This window comes from Camelus bactrianus, chromosome 15 (assembly GCF_048773025.1).
Source record: "Camelus bactrianus isolate YW-2024 breed Bactrian camel chromosome 15, ASM4877302v1, whole genome shotgun sequence".
Classification (NCBI taxonomy): Eukaryota; Metazoa; Chordata; class Mammalia; order Artiodactyla; family Camelidae; genus Camelus; species Camelus bactrianus.
The window spans coordinates 29,574,586-29,592,682 of NC_133553.1; the positions used below are offsets into that span (position 1 = coordinate 29,574,586).

At 39.3% G+C, this 18,097-nt stretch overlaps 2 protein-coding genes across 11 annotated transcripts in view; one reads left to right on the forward strand and one right to left on the reverse strand.

Moving 5' to 3' along the window:
* The window catches only part of FAM228B (family with sequence similarity 228 member B), a 46,192-nt gene that overhangs the window by 11,894 nt on the left and 16,201 nt on the right, over window positions 1-18,097 (forward strand). For 4 of the 10 annotated variants that reach the window (XM_045511874.2, XM_074341744.1, XM_045511883.2 and 1 more), the window contains exons 1-3: window positions 10,905-10,967; window positions 11,904-12,031; window positions 16,462-16,530. In XM_045511874.2, coding sequence (XP_045367830.2) covers window positions 11,933-12,031; window positions 16,462-16,530 — 168 coding nt within the window. In that variant the 5' untranslated portion in view covers window positions 10,905-10,967; window positions 11,904-11,932. The other 6 variants (XM_074341743.1, XM_045511875.2, XM_045511876.2 and 3 more) reach the window with 6 other exon arrangements.
* On the reverse strand, window positions 6,137-10,087 carry PFN4 (profilin family member 4). The gene is made up of 4 exons (XM_074341747.1): window positions 9,971-10,087; window positions 9,460-9,597; window positions 8,542-8,647; window positions 6,137-6,254 (listed from the first exon to the last, which is right to left on the reverse strand). The coding sequence occupies exons 1-4, from the start codon at window positions 10,085-10,087 to the stop codon at window positions 6,226-6,228; spliced, it is 390 nt and encodes a 129-aa protein (XP_074197848.1). The 3' UTR covers window positions 6,137-6,225.

An 18,097-nucleotide genomic window follows, 5' to 3' on the forward strand; every position in this document is an offset into this window, starting at 1 on the left:
AAACTTGGGCAGCCCGGCAGCTCAGTGATAACTCATGGTTCTGAAACTGTGTAAGGGCTGACACTCCCTGGAGGAGCTGGGCCAGTTCACTTCTGGGTACCATGCCAGTCTGTGCTTGCAGGACTTTCTCTGGGCTCTTCCTCCTCTCTCTCCATGAGCACCCCACCCTGAGAATGGTGGGGCAGATCCCAGGAGTAGGGACTCAGGAAGTCTCTAGGAGAGGGAAAGGCTTGGAGTAAGCTTAGTGGAGCTGCCTCTTTGGTTACCTGCCCTGGCCATTTTCCTGGGCAGCCATCCGTATGGCCCAGGGCCCAAGACATTTCTTATTCCAAGCAGTGGTCTTCACACTTTTTTATTCTCAAACAGACAAAAAGCATTTTCAAAAACTATGTGTCCTTTCTTAAATATTCAAATTGATATCTAAAATATTTCATCTTAAATTTAAGTAGTGCAAAAGATATGACTTCTGGTCATAAATACTGACGTTAAAAACTCTTTTGTCAGGCTTTTAAATGTATCAAGTGGAATACAGATTTAAGAGCAATTTGTTAATATAATCATCCACTAAAAACTACCCAATTTATTCTTTAACAGCTGTTTTAAAATTTCATTTTTATTCTAATACTTATATCTTCATTTTATATAAGAATTATATCCTGCTATATTTTATGCTTTATTGATCATTCTCATTTGCAGCAAATAAATATATGTAACCTGACATTAATGTAAGAATTTACTTTCTGTGACCATAGGGCTATAAGTGTTAGACTTCTGGATTTAATTATCATTATAATATTAATGAATAATTGATCAAAAACATTATTTTGAATGATTTTAATGTTATTTAAAGTATTATTTTAACTATTAATAATTATAGAACATAAAAAGTAAAATTTTATTGGACCATTGGTGGGCCTGAATTTTTCCAAATAATTACTATATCTGTGAATGAGTGTTAATTATTGCTAGGATGAAACTGGGCTCAACATTAATCTCTATTTTTCATTTTTATGGACAAGCTGTGAGAAACTTAATTTGCATAAATAAGATGGGAAAAAAGAGATTTCATTATAGGAATGTCAGCCAGTTGTTTGAATACCTTTGAGTTATATGATAGAAACCATATAATGATCTATCATCAAAAATTATTTTCAGTGATCTATTAGTTGGCAACTTAATTGTGTTGAAAGCAAAGATTTGGAAACCACTCAACCTGTAAAGGATTAGTTATCCAATAATAAGTGTCATTCCAGTTCTCAGTTTCTGGGGTTATACCAACAAAGGTTTGCAAAGATTTATCAAGTGATTATTAATTATATCTGCTGCTTTTTCACTTAGAGGCACCTTGTTTAAATTGATATACTCAGGAGGATATGGAAAGGAAAAATGTTAATCCCAATACACTTTTGCTAAGACAGTTTTTTGACTATATCCTTTTACTGTATCATGTGCTGTAGGTATATTTTTATTAACATCTTGGAGCTGTAGACTTAACCCACTTATGAAAAATATCAGTGGCAAAGCCGGCCATCATTGTTAAACTAATCAGCCAAATCAAATTACTTTCTGTTAGAAAAAGTTTCTCATTTTTCAAGTAATCGTGTTAATTCATGTCCTCATGACAGCTGTTTTGCTTCTGAATTTTAAGGGACATAGAGAAGACATGGAGTCTTCCTCTCCTAAGGAATTAAGATACAAAGATTTTCACTATTTCTCAGTGATACTCTTTTTGCTTTATTTTCATGGAACTCTTCTCATATGATGTATTTTTGACAATAGAGGATGGAAGAGGTCATTAAATTTGAGAATATTTAGAAATTTCCTTTCCTTTGGCACTCTGCAGTTCTTATACTCCAAGCCAAGCATCACAGAAAGCTGGGGCTGGATGACAGTAGGACTTTCTTTTGTAGAAAGTTTATTAGGCAGTTGGGGAGGGGAGGTGGAGAAGAAGAACTAGCATTAATTCTCAATCATAGCAGGTAAATTTAGGAAAGTGTGTATGGAAGTTGAGGATCTGGAAAAAATGAACCCCTTAAATCCACTCATGCCTGTATGTGCCATTGTGAACCATGGGGCACAAATTTCCCTTGTCTGGAGACCTCTGTTTCAGATCATCTGCTCCCTGGACACCTGCACAGGTACTGTGTAGCTGTCATCAAAAGGTCACTTTTATGGGTCTCTTTGAGTAGCTGAGCCCAGCTGGAACTTTGCAGTGGGAATTATAGGATGAAATTATAGGGCTGTCTTAAATAGGAGGGCTCCAGACACTGAGGCAGTGCTTTGATGAGACTTATGAAAAAGGCTCCCATTAGGCACCCAGCAGTGCAGTGTGTGTGTGTCTGGCAAATGCTGGTGAGTAGCCAAGAGGTTTCATAATGGCCTTCAGTATTTCAGGTATCACCATGATCCAGGGGCAAACCTTCTGCCTTGCAGGCTCAAAAACCCCAGTTTGTCAACATGTGGAGAGTGGGTATATAGTCCACATAACTAAGTTGTAAAGTTCAGATGTCAATGTGCTAATTTACAAGGAGAAATCATTGGCATGAGGTCTGACCCCAAAATCAATAGGTAGATCTACATGGAAAGTGAAATGGTGAGCAAAGACTCAGGACAAGATGAGATGATTGAGATGAATTGAATGCTTACTACTAAATCTGGCTAAGATAGAACATACAGCCACCTATATACCATGGTAAAATCTTGCCATTAAGACCAGAAGTGATATAGTAAATATGTATTTAGTCTTTGTACCTGTTTTCTGGCACAGAGCTTTGAAACTCCTGGGATTTCCTGAGTGATAGGAGTGTGTTTTGTTATTCATGCTAATGAGATAACTCATGGTGGGGAGTGAAGGGCTACATAGCTTCAGGATGGGGCCAGTCACTAGAGGATTAGATTAGAGGGTTGAAATTTTTAGCTTCAACCCCTGATCTCTGGGGAGGGGAGAGGGACCAGAGATTAAGTTCAATCATGTGGCCAGTGACTTAATCAATCATGCCTACTAATGAAACCCCAAATAGAAACTCTAGAATGAGGTTTGGAGAGCTACCTGGTTGGTGAATTGATATTCTGGGAGGGTGGTTCACCAAAGCATGGAAGCTCTGAGCCCCTGTGCCCTACCTCCAGGACCCTGCCCTAAGTATTTCTTCCACTTGGCTGTTCCTGAATTGTATTCTTTATAATAAAACTGTAATCATAAGTATAGCACTTTCTTGAGTTCATTGAGTCATTCTAGCAAATTATCAAACCAAAGTGGGGTCAAAGGAACCCTCAAATTTGTAACCAAGTCAGAAGTCTGAGTAGTCTGGGGACCCAGGAGTTGTGGCTGACATTTGAAATGAAGGCAGTCTTATGGATCTGAGCGCCTTAGTCTGTGGGGTCTGCATTAATTCCAGGTAGTTAGTGTCAAATGGGATTGAATTGTAGGACATCAGTTGGTGTCAGAGTTGCTGCTAGAAAATACCAGACAACTTGAATTGTTTGCTCAAGGTTCCTCCCATCTTGAACAGCCCAGCCAGCATTTGCTCCAGGGACTCCTTGTCTAGGCTTCCCTGGCTGATCAGCTTCCACTTCCTATGGTTACACATTCCTTCTACACATATCATTAGGTTCAGATGTTCAAGTGTTGTGGGCCTGAGCACCATTTTTTGCATGCTTCTGCTCTAGTCCATTTTGTTTTGATGATACAGCATAATGTTAACCCAGAGCATTAATAGCCCAGCCTTCTGTTTAGCTCTTGGCCTTGGCATGCATGGCCTCCTCTGGAGTTGTACCTAGAAGTCCCCAAATGCTTCCTGGCTTATCCTGTAAACCTCATGAGTGTCTCTGTATTGTACATCTCTGTATTCTACAGGAGCAACTGTCCAGTGTCACTATGATTTAGCACTATCTGGATTCAAATAGTAACCTGCCTCTCTGGTCTCTGACTCAGCCAGTTTAACTGGCTGCATTTCCTCTCATTCTCATTTATTGGGGCACTTGGGAAGACAGCCTCAGCCCCAATCCCACAAGCATAGGAAACTGATGAGTTAGAGCTGAATTACATACACCTTCCTCCCTTCCCCCCCCCAAAACTCCCTCCCAATTACCTTTTATAAACCATATAAAACTCCTTCTGTGTTAACAAAACAACAAAAACTCCAGAGAGCTATAAATTTGCTCTGAAATTCTACTTTCAGACCTAAGGAAATCATGAGACACAAAGAATTATGTACAAGTTATAAACTACAATGTTATTTATGAAGTGCAAAAGTGGAAATAACCTAAATATCATGTGATATGCAATGATTAAAAATATTTTCTGAGCAATTTTAGTGATATTCAAGGCTTCATAAATGAAAGTGAACAGAGTGGGTTGTCAGCCATATGTATTGCTGATCTAGGTTAGGTTAAAATGTATATATTATGAACACTGAAAAAAAGCCTGGAAGAAAATAAAAAGTATCAACATTAGTTTTCATTTAATGTGAAATTATGAGTAACTTACTTTCTCAAGTTTAGGTATAAGTGTGTATTACTTTGTGTATACCACAGCACTGCTTGATGGCCTGTGTGACCCTGAAGAAAGTCGCCTTTTCTCCTTAGGCCTCATTCACCTTTGCAGTTTCATTTATCAATCTCCCATATATACTACTTTCTAGCCACATTGAACTTCTTACCATTCTTTTCACACAACAGGAATTTGCATATCCTGTTTCTTAGACCTGGAATGCTTTTCATTCTCTTCTATCTTTACTTATTCTTCCAGAGTCACTTCAAATATATTTGCAGGCTCCTGAATGAAGAGCTGGTTGCCTCAGGCTTTGTGCTTTATAGTTCTCTTTTTATATCTGTTACAGCATTTATCGTCTGGTAATGGACTCATTTGTAAATTTGTTTTCCCAACTAGCTTGTAATCCCATCTGGGGTGGGATACATATATTATTTACTTTTGTATCACCAGTACTTAGCACACAGTAGGCTACTCAATGAATGCTACATAAGTGAATTTTAAATGCTTTTTTACCTCTTGTTCAAAAAAGAATCAAGCATCTGAACAGATAAATGAATGTATGGACTAGTGGTAAGGTTGACCACCAAGAATAAATCTATAGTTCTTGACAACTAAGCTCAGAAAAGAAGTAGTATTGAAAGGCTATTACACAAAGCCTGAAAATGGGAGAATTTTATAAACACTAATAAGAGACACCTTGCCCAAGACAGCATGCTTTTAGAATTCAAAAACTGCATGATCATGTCAAAAATTGCCAGTGGTCTGTGGTATTCCCTCCCCAGGGACACTTGGAGGGTGTACCAACCAGGCTGGCCTAAGGTTGCTATTAGGAGAGAGAAAGAGGCACATGTCCAGGAAGGATCAGGGCAGAATCCTGAATTTTTGAAATAGGTTATATAACTCTCCCCCCATATTGTTCCAGTCATCACCTAGGAGGTGGCCAAGAGGAGATGAACTCTTTCTGGGGAAGGTTGCATTCACTGACCATACTAAGTTTTGTGGACTACAAGGAAGTGAGGGAGATGGAGTCAAAAATCTTTTTGAGTTGATTTTTGAAAAGGTCTTTCCAATGCTTAACAAAATTAGATACCTGCAGATGGTGGGGAATGTGGAATGTTCATCAGATACCTTGACTCCTGGCCCATTGTTGGGTGGCCTTTGCATCAGTTCCCTTTCTCCCCAAGTCCCACAGGGGTGATGTGGACCAGATGGTTGCGACAGTGCAGGGTGAGCTGCACTATAGGACTGGAACATTAGTTCAGGGAATTTACCTTTTTTATAGCAAGTAGTAAGCACGCTGGCTCTTTGTTCTGAAGGGAGACGTTACTTCATTATTCACGGTTGCTTCCTGCAGCATAACCCTGAAATAGCCTGCATGAAGAGTGGTGAGGGCCTTGCATTCTTGGCATACCCAGAAAGATGTGTGGGAATACAAGGGATTCATGGAGGAGTCTCCCAACAGATATGCCCTGTGAAACTATTGGCGCCCTCCCATTCATGCCAATAACCAACACTTAAAAAAAAAAAAAGAAGAACAAGTAAAGTAGATCAAATAATTCCAATTAAAGAAGAGGATCTCTTGAAATAAGAAAAATTGCTTCCTCAGCTCATTCTTCCTTCCAGCATCTTCAGCCTAGTGTTTTTCAGCCACAGCATAGGCATTAGTTTTTTCTTTAAGATCTGTAGTTTTCTTCTAAAATCATTAAGATTGTCTTTGATCATCCTCTGATAACTTAATTTCCTTTTCTTCTTAGATAGTCTCCTGAAAGGCAACAGAACATGGTGATTATTTGTGAACAGTATATTATCACAATATGATTCATTCATTCATTTTTTTTATCCCACACACATTTGTGAGTGACTACCACATGCTGGGCACTGTGCTAAGTACCTGGAGGTACAAGGATGACTGGACAGTTAAGACCTAGTTCCTCCCTCCCTCAGGGAGTTCACTGTCTAGTAAGGGAATATATATATATTCATATATATATATATAATGTATGTATATAATAATATAATTCATATATATAATGTATGTATAATGCTCCTAAAATCCTTCATAATGAGAAGTTTTAATAGTCGTAATTCTGTATTTCCCAAGTTTTCTATAATTATCAAGTATACTTTTTAATAAACATAAATGTAATTAAAAGGAAAACAAGTGAAGGAAATAAGAAGTAAGTGATGAGATATGAGACAGGTAACCGGCTCTGAGTGATGAGATATGAGACAGGTAACCAGCTTCATCCATCCCTCTGAGCATCCAACCACTTCCAAGATAGTCTATCCCTTCCCAGAGCAGTGAGATCTCAGTGGAATGATGTCAGCCTTGTCCTTCTAACTACAACACATTCTTTGGAGTCTTTTGTGGCTTTAAGCACTCTTTAGTGCCAGCCACAGACTCTACATTATAGTGATCATGAAACTTCTCTGGTCTTCTCCACAGGAGACCTGGGGAATTAGCCCTGGGCCCCAGCTGATAGGATAGAATCCGGCTTCTTGACAGCTTAATTGCCCATTTTCCTAGCCTTATTTTCTGGACACCTTTAATTAGATAATTAGCCCTGATATAGAAGTCTCTGTTCTGCCTTCTTGCTCCTGCCACACTCTACTGAAACTGAACCTGCCTTAAATCCCAACACCTGCTCAGGAAGGGTCCTTGATGGTTGTACTTGCCTGTTCCTCTCAAGTTGGAGTTCACCCCTTCTGTTAGGTGCTTCCTAAATTGCATCTTACCCATGCTTAGTCCTCTTTGCTCCTAGAATACCTCATTGCCAGCTGTGTAGCATGGTTTATGACAATCCATGCCAGGGAATTATTTATGACAACTGCGAAGGTCTATACATTTGTGTGTGTGTGTGGTGTATAATTTCTGTGATGTAGTTACTTTCTCAATTAATCCTTTAAGATTCAGCTCTTTGAAGCCCTCCCTGATTCTGCTAGGCAGATGTCATTAATTTATTTGTTCATCAAACATGTGTTAATTGCCTACTCATCATTAGACACTGTCTCATCATTAGACACTGGAGATAGGAGGATGATTAAGACAGAATTCTTGCCTTCTAGGGGCTCACAATCTAGGTAGATAAAGGACTGTAAGGTAGATAAAAATATAAAAGTATGCATAAAATAGCACAGTGGAGAGAAACTCAAGTTCTTACTTGGTTTTCAGTGATGATTAGGAATTTGCCAGTTGGATCTGAAAGGGCAAGGACAGAAAGGGAAGGTATTTCAGGCAGACAGGAAAGCATATAGAGAGACATGGAAGGCAGACTTGACTTTAACCTGCTTTGACTTCCTAGCTCATTAGGATAGTGCAGTGGATGTGGAGGTTATCACAGGATTTGCTGAAAGAATGAAAGAATGGCTGCTTTCCTCACTAGCAGAAGTAGAGGCTTCTACTATTTCAAAGGAATGTTCAAAAACTCCAACAGGTTTTTTTTTTTTAGAAATTTAAATTTAGATTAAAAAATCTAAACACAAACACAGTTTATCATTTATTAAGCTCAACTCTCAGTAGATAAAATTTCCCAGTTCTACGTTAGATCTTTATTCAAAAACAGACATGGAAGGAGAATGCAGTGGACACCAACAAGTTGACTGCCTGGCTCACAGTAATTTCTTTTTCTGTAAAAGGTCCTTTTATATAGGGTGGCCCCCAACAGCTACATCTCTGCTTTTTCACCCTGCCCTCCCAGATCCCCCAGCTGACTGATATAAGGGTAAACCATATGATGCAGATCAGGGATCTAAAAGAAACTGAGGTAGCATGCAAAGCTTGGCCGTGATACCACCAGGAAAGGAGGCATTTTGCAATGGGATGGAACAAAGCTGATCTTAGACTAGAGAAGAGTTCCAGTAGTGTTCCAGTTTCTGGAATCCATCTCCCCTGTGGCTCAGCTGCACTCCATCCTTCCAGTGGTTTTAAGGAGCCCCAGAATCCTTCTAATAAATTCCTCCTTTCTGCCCTAGCTGATTGGATTGGGTTATCTGCAGTCAGAAGACTTGACTACGGTAGGGAATAAAGACAGGCATTGAGAGAGACTTACCCAGCTTCTCTGTGGCTTCCACACAGACACTAGGATACATGCCCTCAGTGTAAGTTGCCACCAGAAGATACAGCTGGGTCTTCACAACAACGACACCAGTATTTTCCTGGATCAGAATAAAACAGAATGCCGTTCTCTTGGTTCCAATCACAGGACTAGCAGTAATGCTCCAGCCACATTTTTCACCATTTCCTGACTTCTATATTCATAATTTAATTTTGGACTCTCCTTTCTTTTTCTCTAATTTAGTTGTCTTTCCTCAAAAAGTTTCAGACTGCAAGAACAGCATGTATATTTTGAAAAAAGTTTCCCAGTTGATTGTAATATACCCCTATCCCAATGAGAACAACTGATGTCATGGAAAGGAAATACATTTTGGAATTATATAGCTCTGGGCTTGAATCCCAGCCCTCCATTTTCTGCTGTATGATTATGGAAGAGTTATTTATTTAACCTTGTCAAGCCTCAGTTTCCTCACCTGTAAATGAGGCTACTTAATTTTTAATGTGGGTGAAGTGTGCCTAACCCATAATATAGGGCCATCCAGAAATGTGACTCTCATCTCTTTAATTCCTTTAAGGCCACAGAGAACCAAGAGAGGCCTTAAGCACAAGAATGATACCACTTTTTGAAAAAAGAAGAATGTAGAATATGAAGGATGAATTGTAGTGGAGAGGCACAGTTCAGGCAAGGTTCAGGTGATGAATTCTGGAATGAACATTTCTCAAATTTAGGCTTCTCTGTCAGTACCTTCTTTTACATATGCCTTCCTGGCATTAGACTGCTTGCTATCTCAAACACTGCCATTGCAGTCATGGGCTTAGCCTGTTTCAGAGATAGGATCAGGAGGGGCACAGAAAATTGGAGTCAAATTCTTAAGGTTTTTAACCCAGTTGTCTTCAAATCTGGAACACTCACATTCTTAGCATAAAGAGAATACTCATCTGCCCGGATACATTTGTAGTCCTTCTCCTTGAAATACAATCCTTCTCTTCTGGCTATCAAAGGGTTCTTGGCGAATCCATTAACAAGTGTTCGGACATCACGGGGCATTACCTGCAGAGGTTAAATAGACTAGAAGTTGGTATACTGTGGTGGGCTGGTGAAATTTGGCCCAATACCAGTTTTTGTAGGCCTGCAAGCTAAGAATGGTTTTTACATTTTTAAGTAGTTGGGGGGAAAAAAACCCAAAATAATACTTTGTGATGTGTAAAAACTATATGAAATTCAAATTGCAGTGTTCATAAAGTTTTATTGGAGCACAGTCATACCCATGCTTTTATGTATTGCCTATGGCATCTTTCCCATTACAACTGCAGAGTAGTTGTGTAGTTGTGATGGAGACCATAAGGCCCAGAAACCTAAAATATTTACTATGGACCTTTACAGAAAGTTTTAAACTCTTACGCCCAAACTCGTTTTTTCTTACACTGAATCCTGGTGATGCTACACAAAGGCTCCGCTCCTGGAGTTTGATGAGGGCTGCACTGTCCACATGTTTCGTTCCCAGTAGGGTATCTAACAGTAAGTTCTGCAAATGGCTCATGCTTCCTCTGAAAAAGGCAACTGCAGTTGAAATGATCTGCCCTGGCTAGTTTTTAAAAGGCCTGTGAATACAAATATCCTTAAGACACTCTGGACAGTTTTAATGTCAGCACATGCTCTTTGAAAAGATAAAGAGTGAATATGGCGGTCCATCATCTAGCGTCCACCAGTACTTGAAGAGGAAAACAATCATAGAAAGTCAGTTCAGTGAGAGGGTTATGAGTTTGGAAAATCACAGCTTTGTCAATGGTTTGCATCATAATCATCTAGGATTAAAAATCAAAAATAAAAAACCTGACGAAATGTAGAACCACTTAAATAAACAAGACTAAACAAAATATGCTGTGTCCACACGTTCCTTTCCCACTGACCAGCATCAGCACCAACTATGGACACTGGTCAACACTCCATGCGACTAAAAACATCCTTAAGGTACTCAAAGCGACATTCGCGCAAGTTCTCAAGTCTTCTTGCACCATCCTTCATTGGGACACACTCCACAAACACTCGTCCTTCCAAGGGACACTGAGGCAGGTGCCTCTTGCCCACCACACCCTTCGCGGTGACTTGGCCCACGGGGGTCTCCCTGAATCAGGGTTACTGAGGGCGAGGGAGGGGGTTAGTGTCCACTGGTTGGCTGGGGAGATGCACAGGAGGCACAGTGGGCTGGGGGAAGCGCGATGCGCCAGACCTGAGGGAAGACACTAGGGTATTAGGGATGGAGCCCAGCACTCTCCCGGCGTACGGCGCAGGCGCCCGTCAACGGCAGAGGGAAGGCGGGGCTAGAGGACGACGTGCTCAGGTATTGGCTGTGACAGCTGCCCGTCACCGAGAAGCGCTACCGCTGCTTCCCGAATGCACGGTCAGCCCGCTGGCCGGCGGTACGGCTTTCCAGGTTCCTTCTCCGTGGACCGGGTTGCGGGAGCGCAGTTGCGCGGGGCTCAGGGTCGCAGCGGTCGGGTCTCCGGACTCGGAGACCCCACGGAATTCGGAGTCCTCCACTCGCTTCGGCGCCGCGCGGACTAGTTGTCCGCCGCGGCGGAGAGGCTGCTGCGTCTGGAGACACTGGACGCGAAACGTTCTCACATCCCGTGGCGACGGGTTCGAGCTGGGTCGAGGCGGGTGTCCGGGGCGGGCTCACCCTCCCGCTGCCGCCGCCAACTCAGGGGCCGTGGGCCGTCGGCCTGGGTCCCCGCGTGGTGCAGGGGAGCCAGAGGCCTTCCCAGTCTGGGGAGGGGAGCTGAGGTATCGGTCGCGGTCAGCAACCTCCCTGCCAGGCAGGACGGAGGCCGCACGCATCTTGCCCGCGGGGTAGGAGGGACGGGGTGGAGTCGTGGGGGCTGTAGGTCTACCTCTGGCGTGGTCGGGGCCGTGGGGCGGTTTGGGCCTCTCAGAGCTCGAAGACAAGAAATGTTTGTTCAAAAGTCCTTCCTTCCTTCTCTTAAGAGGCCCAACCTGTGTGTGCTTCAGTAGCCAGAAAGCTGTAACTGCCCATTCAAAGTCAGAAAGCTGCAAACGCGACTCCTAGAAGCCAGGCTGATAATTGCCACACCGGCGCGAATGGACGCTGTGGGAAGCCTGGAACTCCAGGGGGCGGCGGGTGGGTGCCGGAACTCCCCTGCTTACAGGGAGGCTGGCGCTGAAGACATCCGCAGTAGTCTGTAGTGGAGGCCTCTCTTGTTAAGGAAAGCGTGGATGTCTGATGTCCAGAATCCATTCCACGTCCGTTCATGGCCACAAATATTGATTATTAATTAAACAGAAGAGAAAGTAATTGTCAATTCTCATTACTAAGTTTATTTATTTATTTTTTTTAGTTTTTCTAGGGGCTCTATTTGTGGCCACAATGAAAAATTTAGACAGTGATGATCTGATAAATGACAAACTTCCCAAGCTCAAGAGCTCAAAAGAATGGTTGGAGCCACAGCCACTTTCTTTTATGGAGGTACAATAGTATGGCATTTTGAAGTTTATACTTGGGTAGTTGCAATGAGAAATGGCTTGTGTTAAATATATTATTTTTCTATGTTTTCTGTTTCGTTCTGCTTCTTATCTCCTTTTTTCTACCAACTTTGTATTTACTTTGCTCTTCGTTTTCTAACTTCTCAATGTGGAATCACCACTGGTCATTGGTTATATACCTTTCCTAATATAACAGAGTTATTAAGTTTCTCCTGAAGCACTGCTTTAGCTGCATCACCCACAGTTACGTATGTTGTGTGGGGTTTTTTTTCCCCCCAAGATTTTAACCTTTTTACTACACAGCTTGGGGTATACTTGATATACAATAAACTGCATATATTTTAAGTGTAGTTTCATACGTTCTGACCTATGTATTCACACATGACAGTATCACTTCAGTCAAGATACTGAACATATTCACTACTCCCAAAGTTTATTCATTGTGTCCCTTTGTAACCCCTCCCTCCTTCCCTCCCTGCCTGGTTTTCATCCCTGTAGTTTATTTTGCATTTTAAAATTTTTATACAAATATAATCTTTTGGTATGTATTCTTTTTGTTTGGCTTCTTTCACTCAGCATAAGTACTTTGCAGTTCATGGTGCTGCATGTATAAATACTTCATTCTTTTTTTTTTTTTTTAGCTAAATGCTGTATATCCCAGCTAAATGCTATATATCCCAGTTTGTCCATTCTCTTGAAGGACATTTGGGTTCTTTATAGTTTTTGGCTATTACAAATAAAGCTAAAAGGAATATTCATGCACATGTCTTTGCATGGAGATATGTTTTCATTTCTCTTGAGTAAATAGTTAAGGAGTGGCTGGGTCATCTGATAAATGAACTTAACTTTTTATGAAACTGCCAAACAGTTTTCCAAAGTTACTGTATTATTTTATATTTCCGCTAGCAGTGTATAAGAGTTCCAATGTTTCACGTCCTAGCTAGCATTTGGTATAATCTTTGTGTGTGTAGTCTTTTACATTTGAGAAATTCTGAAAGATGTGGAGTGGCATCTCATTGTGTTTTTAGTTTGCATTTCCCTAATGACTAATGATGTTGAGCATCTTGTCATATCTTACTTGCCATTTATATATATTCATTAATGAAGTGTTTGTTCAAATATTTTTCCCATTTTTAAATTGAGTTATTTTGTTGTTGAGTTTTTATTATTGAGATATAGTTCATATACCATAAAATTCACTACTTTAAAGTGTGTAATTCAGTAGTTTGTAGTATATCCACAAGGTTGTATAACCATCACCACTATCAAATTCATGTTGTAGCATGTATCAGTAATTCATTCCTTTTTTATGGCCAAATGATACTCCAGTATATGGATATACCACATTTTATTCATCCATTCATCATCAGTGGGTGGTCATTTGGATTGTTTCTAGTTTTTGGCTATTGTGAATCATGCCAATATGAACATTTGTATACAGGTTTTTGGGTGAATGTATGTTTTCACATATCTTGGGTGTATAACCTAAGAATGAAGTTGCTAGGTCATATGGTAATTATGTGTTTAACACTTTGAGGAACTGCCTGCTGTTTCCCACAGTGGCTGTTTTACATTCTCCACTGCTTAGAGTTCATTGAACCTCTTGTATCTGTGGGCATATACTTCCCAACACATTTGGAAAAATTTCAGCCATTCTTTTTTAAATATTGTTTCTGTCCCACCTCCTCTCCTTTTGGGAAATACAGTTACATGTTTAATCGTTTGCTTGAAGCTTAAATAACTCCTGGGCCTCTGTGGCCTCTAGGGATTGTTCCCCGAATTCTTTCAGGTACTTCTTTGCCCAGCGTTTCTCTGGGTAGTTTCCCCACATATGTATAGTGTTCAGCATTCAGCTGAAGACCCAAGGGGTACCCCCTACAGATCTAATTCTCTGCAGATCCCCAAAGCTCTTTCCCTGTGTGACTTTCCTTTCTATGGTACTCCACCCTATGAACTATAACTTCCCTGGCCTCTCCAGATTTACAACTCCCCTCATTTCAGGGAGAAAGGTGGGTTCTACCTGCTTTCCTCCTCTCCGTGCCACAGGCTGGAATTCTCTCCAGGCACTAACGAGCTATTATAGGGCTAACCTTGTTTTCTGTATCTCAGGAGCCGTTGTCCTTCATAGCTTGATGTTCAGTGTCATGGGAACTGTTGTTTCCCCTTTTTTTTTTTTTTAAGGTGGGAGAGTAAATATATTCCCTGTTATTCTATCTTCCTTAAATGTTGAAGTTTTCATCCTAGCCGTTATTTCTTCAGTTTTGTTTTGTTTCTTTCCTGCTCCATTCTTTAATTTATCAGTTATGAGACTCCAGTTATCAACTTGTTGAACTTTTCACTATTGCCTCTTATCACTGCAGTTCTATTCATTTTCCAATCTTTTCAATTTCTGTTTTCAGACTGGGTGTATTCTAATGATTTGGGTTCAGGTTCACTGACTCTTTTTTATGTCATTTCTAATGTGCCATTAAGCCCATTCAAGTTTGTTTTTTAAATTTAAGAGCTGTATTTCCCACTTGGTTATTTTTCAGTCTCTATTTCTCTGCTGAGATTTTTCTATCCATTCGTTAGGAGTATATTTTCCATTAACTTCTTTTTTTCCCTTTTTTTTTTTTTTTAGTTTTTTTGGGGGGAGGTAATTAGGTTTATTTATTTTTAGAGGAGGTACTGGGGATTGAACCCAGGACCTCCTGCATGCTAAGCATGCACTCTGCCACTTGAACTATACCCTCCTCCCTTATTTTCCTTTGACTTAAACCTAGCTGTAATAGTTGACCTAAAATCCTTGTCTGCTAATTCCAACATATGAGCCATCTCAGACTTGGTCTCCACTGGTTGTCTTTCTTTTAAATATGGTCACATTTTCCTGTTTCTTTGTGTGTCTAGCGATTCTAGACTTTATTTTAAACATGATGAATGGTACATTGTAAAAGGTCTGGATTTGTTACGTTCCTCTGAAGAATACAGCTTTTGTTTTAGCAGGCAGTTAATTTGGCTGAACACAGACTCCAAACTTTGTCTCTCCCTCAATTGGCAGCTCGTGAAATCAGTGTAGTCCTTTTTAGCTTTAGCTGGGCTGCATGGAGTCTACTTTGTGCATACATAGTTCAAGGATCTGTCAGAGATTCGGTCTGCAGAATTCATAGCATTCCTTCTCTCACTTCCTGCAGCTCTAGTTGCCCTGAATTTTATATTCTAATTCTTGAATCTGAAACTACATATTTCTATCTGAATTTGAGCCACCTCCTTGAGCTCTGATTGAGGCCTGCTCTGAGACAAAAATCCATAAAAAACTAAAAACTTACCTAGTGCTGTTGTCTTTTTCCAAGTGTTGGCTACCCTTTACTTTCTGCCTGCTTCAGATCAGTCTCCAGTGTCTTCAGTTGGTTGTTTTTTATATTTTTGTTTAGAATATTAATTCAGTATCCATCTTGGTTTTGAGAACAATAAATTTGCTAGGAATAGCAATTCAGTGAGGCAGAAAAAAAATGAAGAAAATGATTTTGAAGTTAGACACGTTTAATTGAATTCCAGACTGCAGGATTTTTGAGGCTTCTGTTATTTCTTAATTCCCTTGAGCCGTAATTTCTTTGTGTGTTAATGCGGAAGGTTAATTCTTAGATTTTTGAGATTTTACTGATCTGTTCTAGAAAACAAGAGTAGTAGAACTGAAGACAACTAATTCCACTGACAATTAATTTGAGACTATTTTATTTTTGTGTAATTATCAGAGTATTTCAAAAGCCTATCCCAAGTGCCTCCCACTTAGGGGGTCTTACTATTAATCATTTTTTCCATTGTGGAAAAAAATATATAGCATAAAATCCTTTTTTAAGTGTATAATTCGATGATGTTAATTGTATTCATATGTGTGGTAGAAATCAACCTGTTATATTTTCTGGCAGATGTTTAACTGGAAGTTTTGTTATGAAAATGGAAAAATTTAATACCGTGAACTATTTCCTGAAGACTGTGTTGCTTTAAAATATTGAAAATGTGACTTGTTTATAACAATAGTTATTATTGATACTTGATAGCTGTAATGACTAAATGAATTCAAATAGGATTCACTAATGATTAAATGAATTCAAATAGAGGCCTGATTGTATCACATTATAGGATGTGAAAAAAGATGGGTTTTACTTACCAGGTGACTATGGGCAAGTCACTTGACCATGTTAGGATTCAAAATGTCTGTGATCTGAGTTATTTTTTTTGCCTTAGAATGGACTGTGAGGGCAGAAAGATTCAAATACTCTTTAAAAAGTACTTGATGATATGATTTGAGGTAGAAAAATTGAATTTACAGAGAACTTTCCAGGGATATGTCACATAAAATATTATGAGTCTAAGTACTATTAATAATTTAATTTTTTAATACTTAATTTTCAATTTTTCATTCTGTCATTTTAGGCATTAGCTAAAGAAGATATTGATGCCGCTATTCAATCAATATTATATAGAGAAAATTATGTAATTAAGGTAGGAATTGGCTACAGAATGTCTCAATTAAAAATTAAACTTTGTTTTTCCATTTTAGATATAGTGCATTGTCATAAAAATTTTATAAAATACAGAAAACAGAATTAAAACATTCATTAGTCTTTAGGATTAACCTCAAAAGATCTCTGAGATTGCTTTAATTTGCTTCCTCTTTTCCTATACTTTGTGGGGATTCTTTCATAGATACCTTGTAAGAGTTTCCTCCTGCTCAACTTGTTCCTTCATTTTAGTGGGGCTTCTGTGCAGTCACTGTGTATTCTTAAGAGCTTTAAGAGTTGTTACTGGAACACACCAATTATTACTCAGGTGTTCATAGGTAAGAACAAGGCTTTAACTGTAGCAGGATAGGTTGAATTGTAAGACAAGACAATTGTCCATGTGAAGTGTACTAAACACTGGAGTGGGTAACCTATTTTTGTTTTTAAGAATTTTCTTTAGAGTTGTTTAAAAAGGAAAGGAGCTACTCATTGACAATAGTTGAAATGTGCTATGAGCTGAAGTTAGGAATATGGCCTAGAGAAGACTCAGGGTTTTTATTATTATTATTTTTTTTTATTTTAAATTTCATGTTGTTCCTACTAGTAATCACATGATTTTATTTGCTAGATGAAAGGTGAATGAGAAGTTCTGGTGAGAATGATTTAGTTTATAACCTAATTCAGGCATTTTCTTTGCAGGCTACTTATCATTTATACCAAGTTGTGCCACAGTTCTGCCTCTTCACTCTTGTCTCTTTTCTTTGTTCCCATAGGATATTCTTCTTCCTCATTCTCTGTCCTTCCTTTTTTCCTATATAACTCTGTTTTTTAAGGCCCATCCAAATTGTCTACTACTTTGGGAATCTTTTTGTAAAATTTAATTATTTTTCTAATGTGGTAAAATACATAAAATTTGCTATGTTTAACCGTTTTTGAGTGTACGATTCAGTGACATTAATTACATTCATGTGTTGTGCAACCAGCATCACTATCTATTTCCAAAATATTTTCATCACCCCAAGAAAAACTTTGTATTCCTTAAGTAAGAACTCCCCATTTCTCCTTCCCCAAGCCTCTGATAACCTCTAATTTACTTTCTGTCTCTGTGGATTTGCCTATTCTAGATATTTCATATAAATGGAGTCCTATGTTTGTCCTTCTGTGTCTGGCTTATTTCACTTAGCATATTGTTTTTAAGGTTCATCTATGTTATAGCATGTGTCAGAACTTTGCTCCTTTTTTTGGCTGTATAATATTCTATTGTATGTATTTACCACAGTTTGTTTATATATTCATCTGCTGATGGACACTGGAGTTGTTTCCACCTCTTGGCTATTGTGAATAATACTGCAGTGAACACTGGTATATAAGTATCTGTTTGAGCCCCACATATATCTTGCTATATTGTTCCTCTTCCCATTGTTTTGTAGTCTGTCTCTCAGGGGGAACGGGCATATTATCTAATTTATTCATGTATTCTTGGTTTCCAGTATAGTGTGAGTAACAAAGTAGAAGCCAAATCAATGATTTAATTAATGAATGATTTTTGTGGTTATTCTTAGGAATAT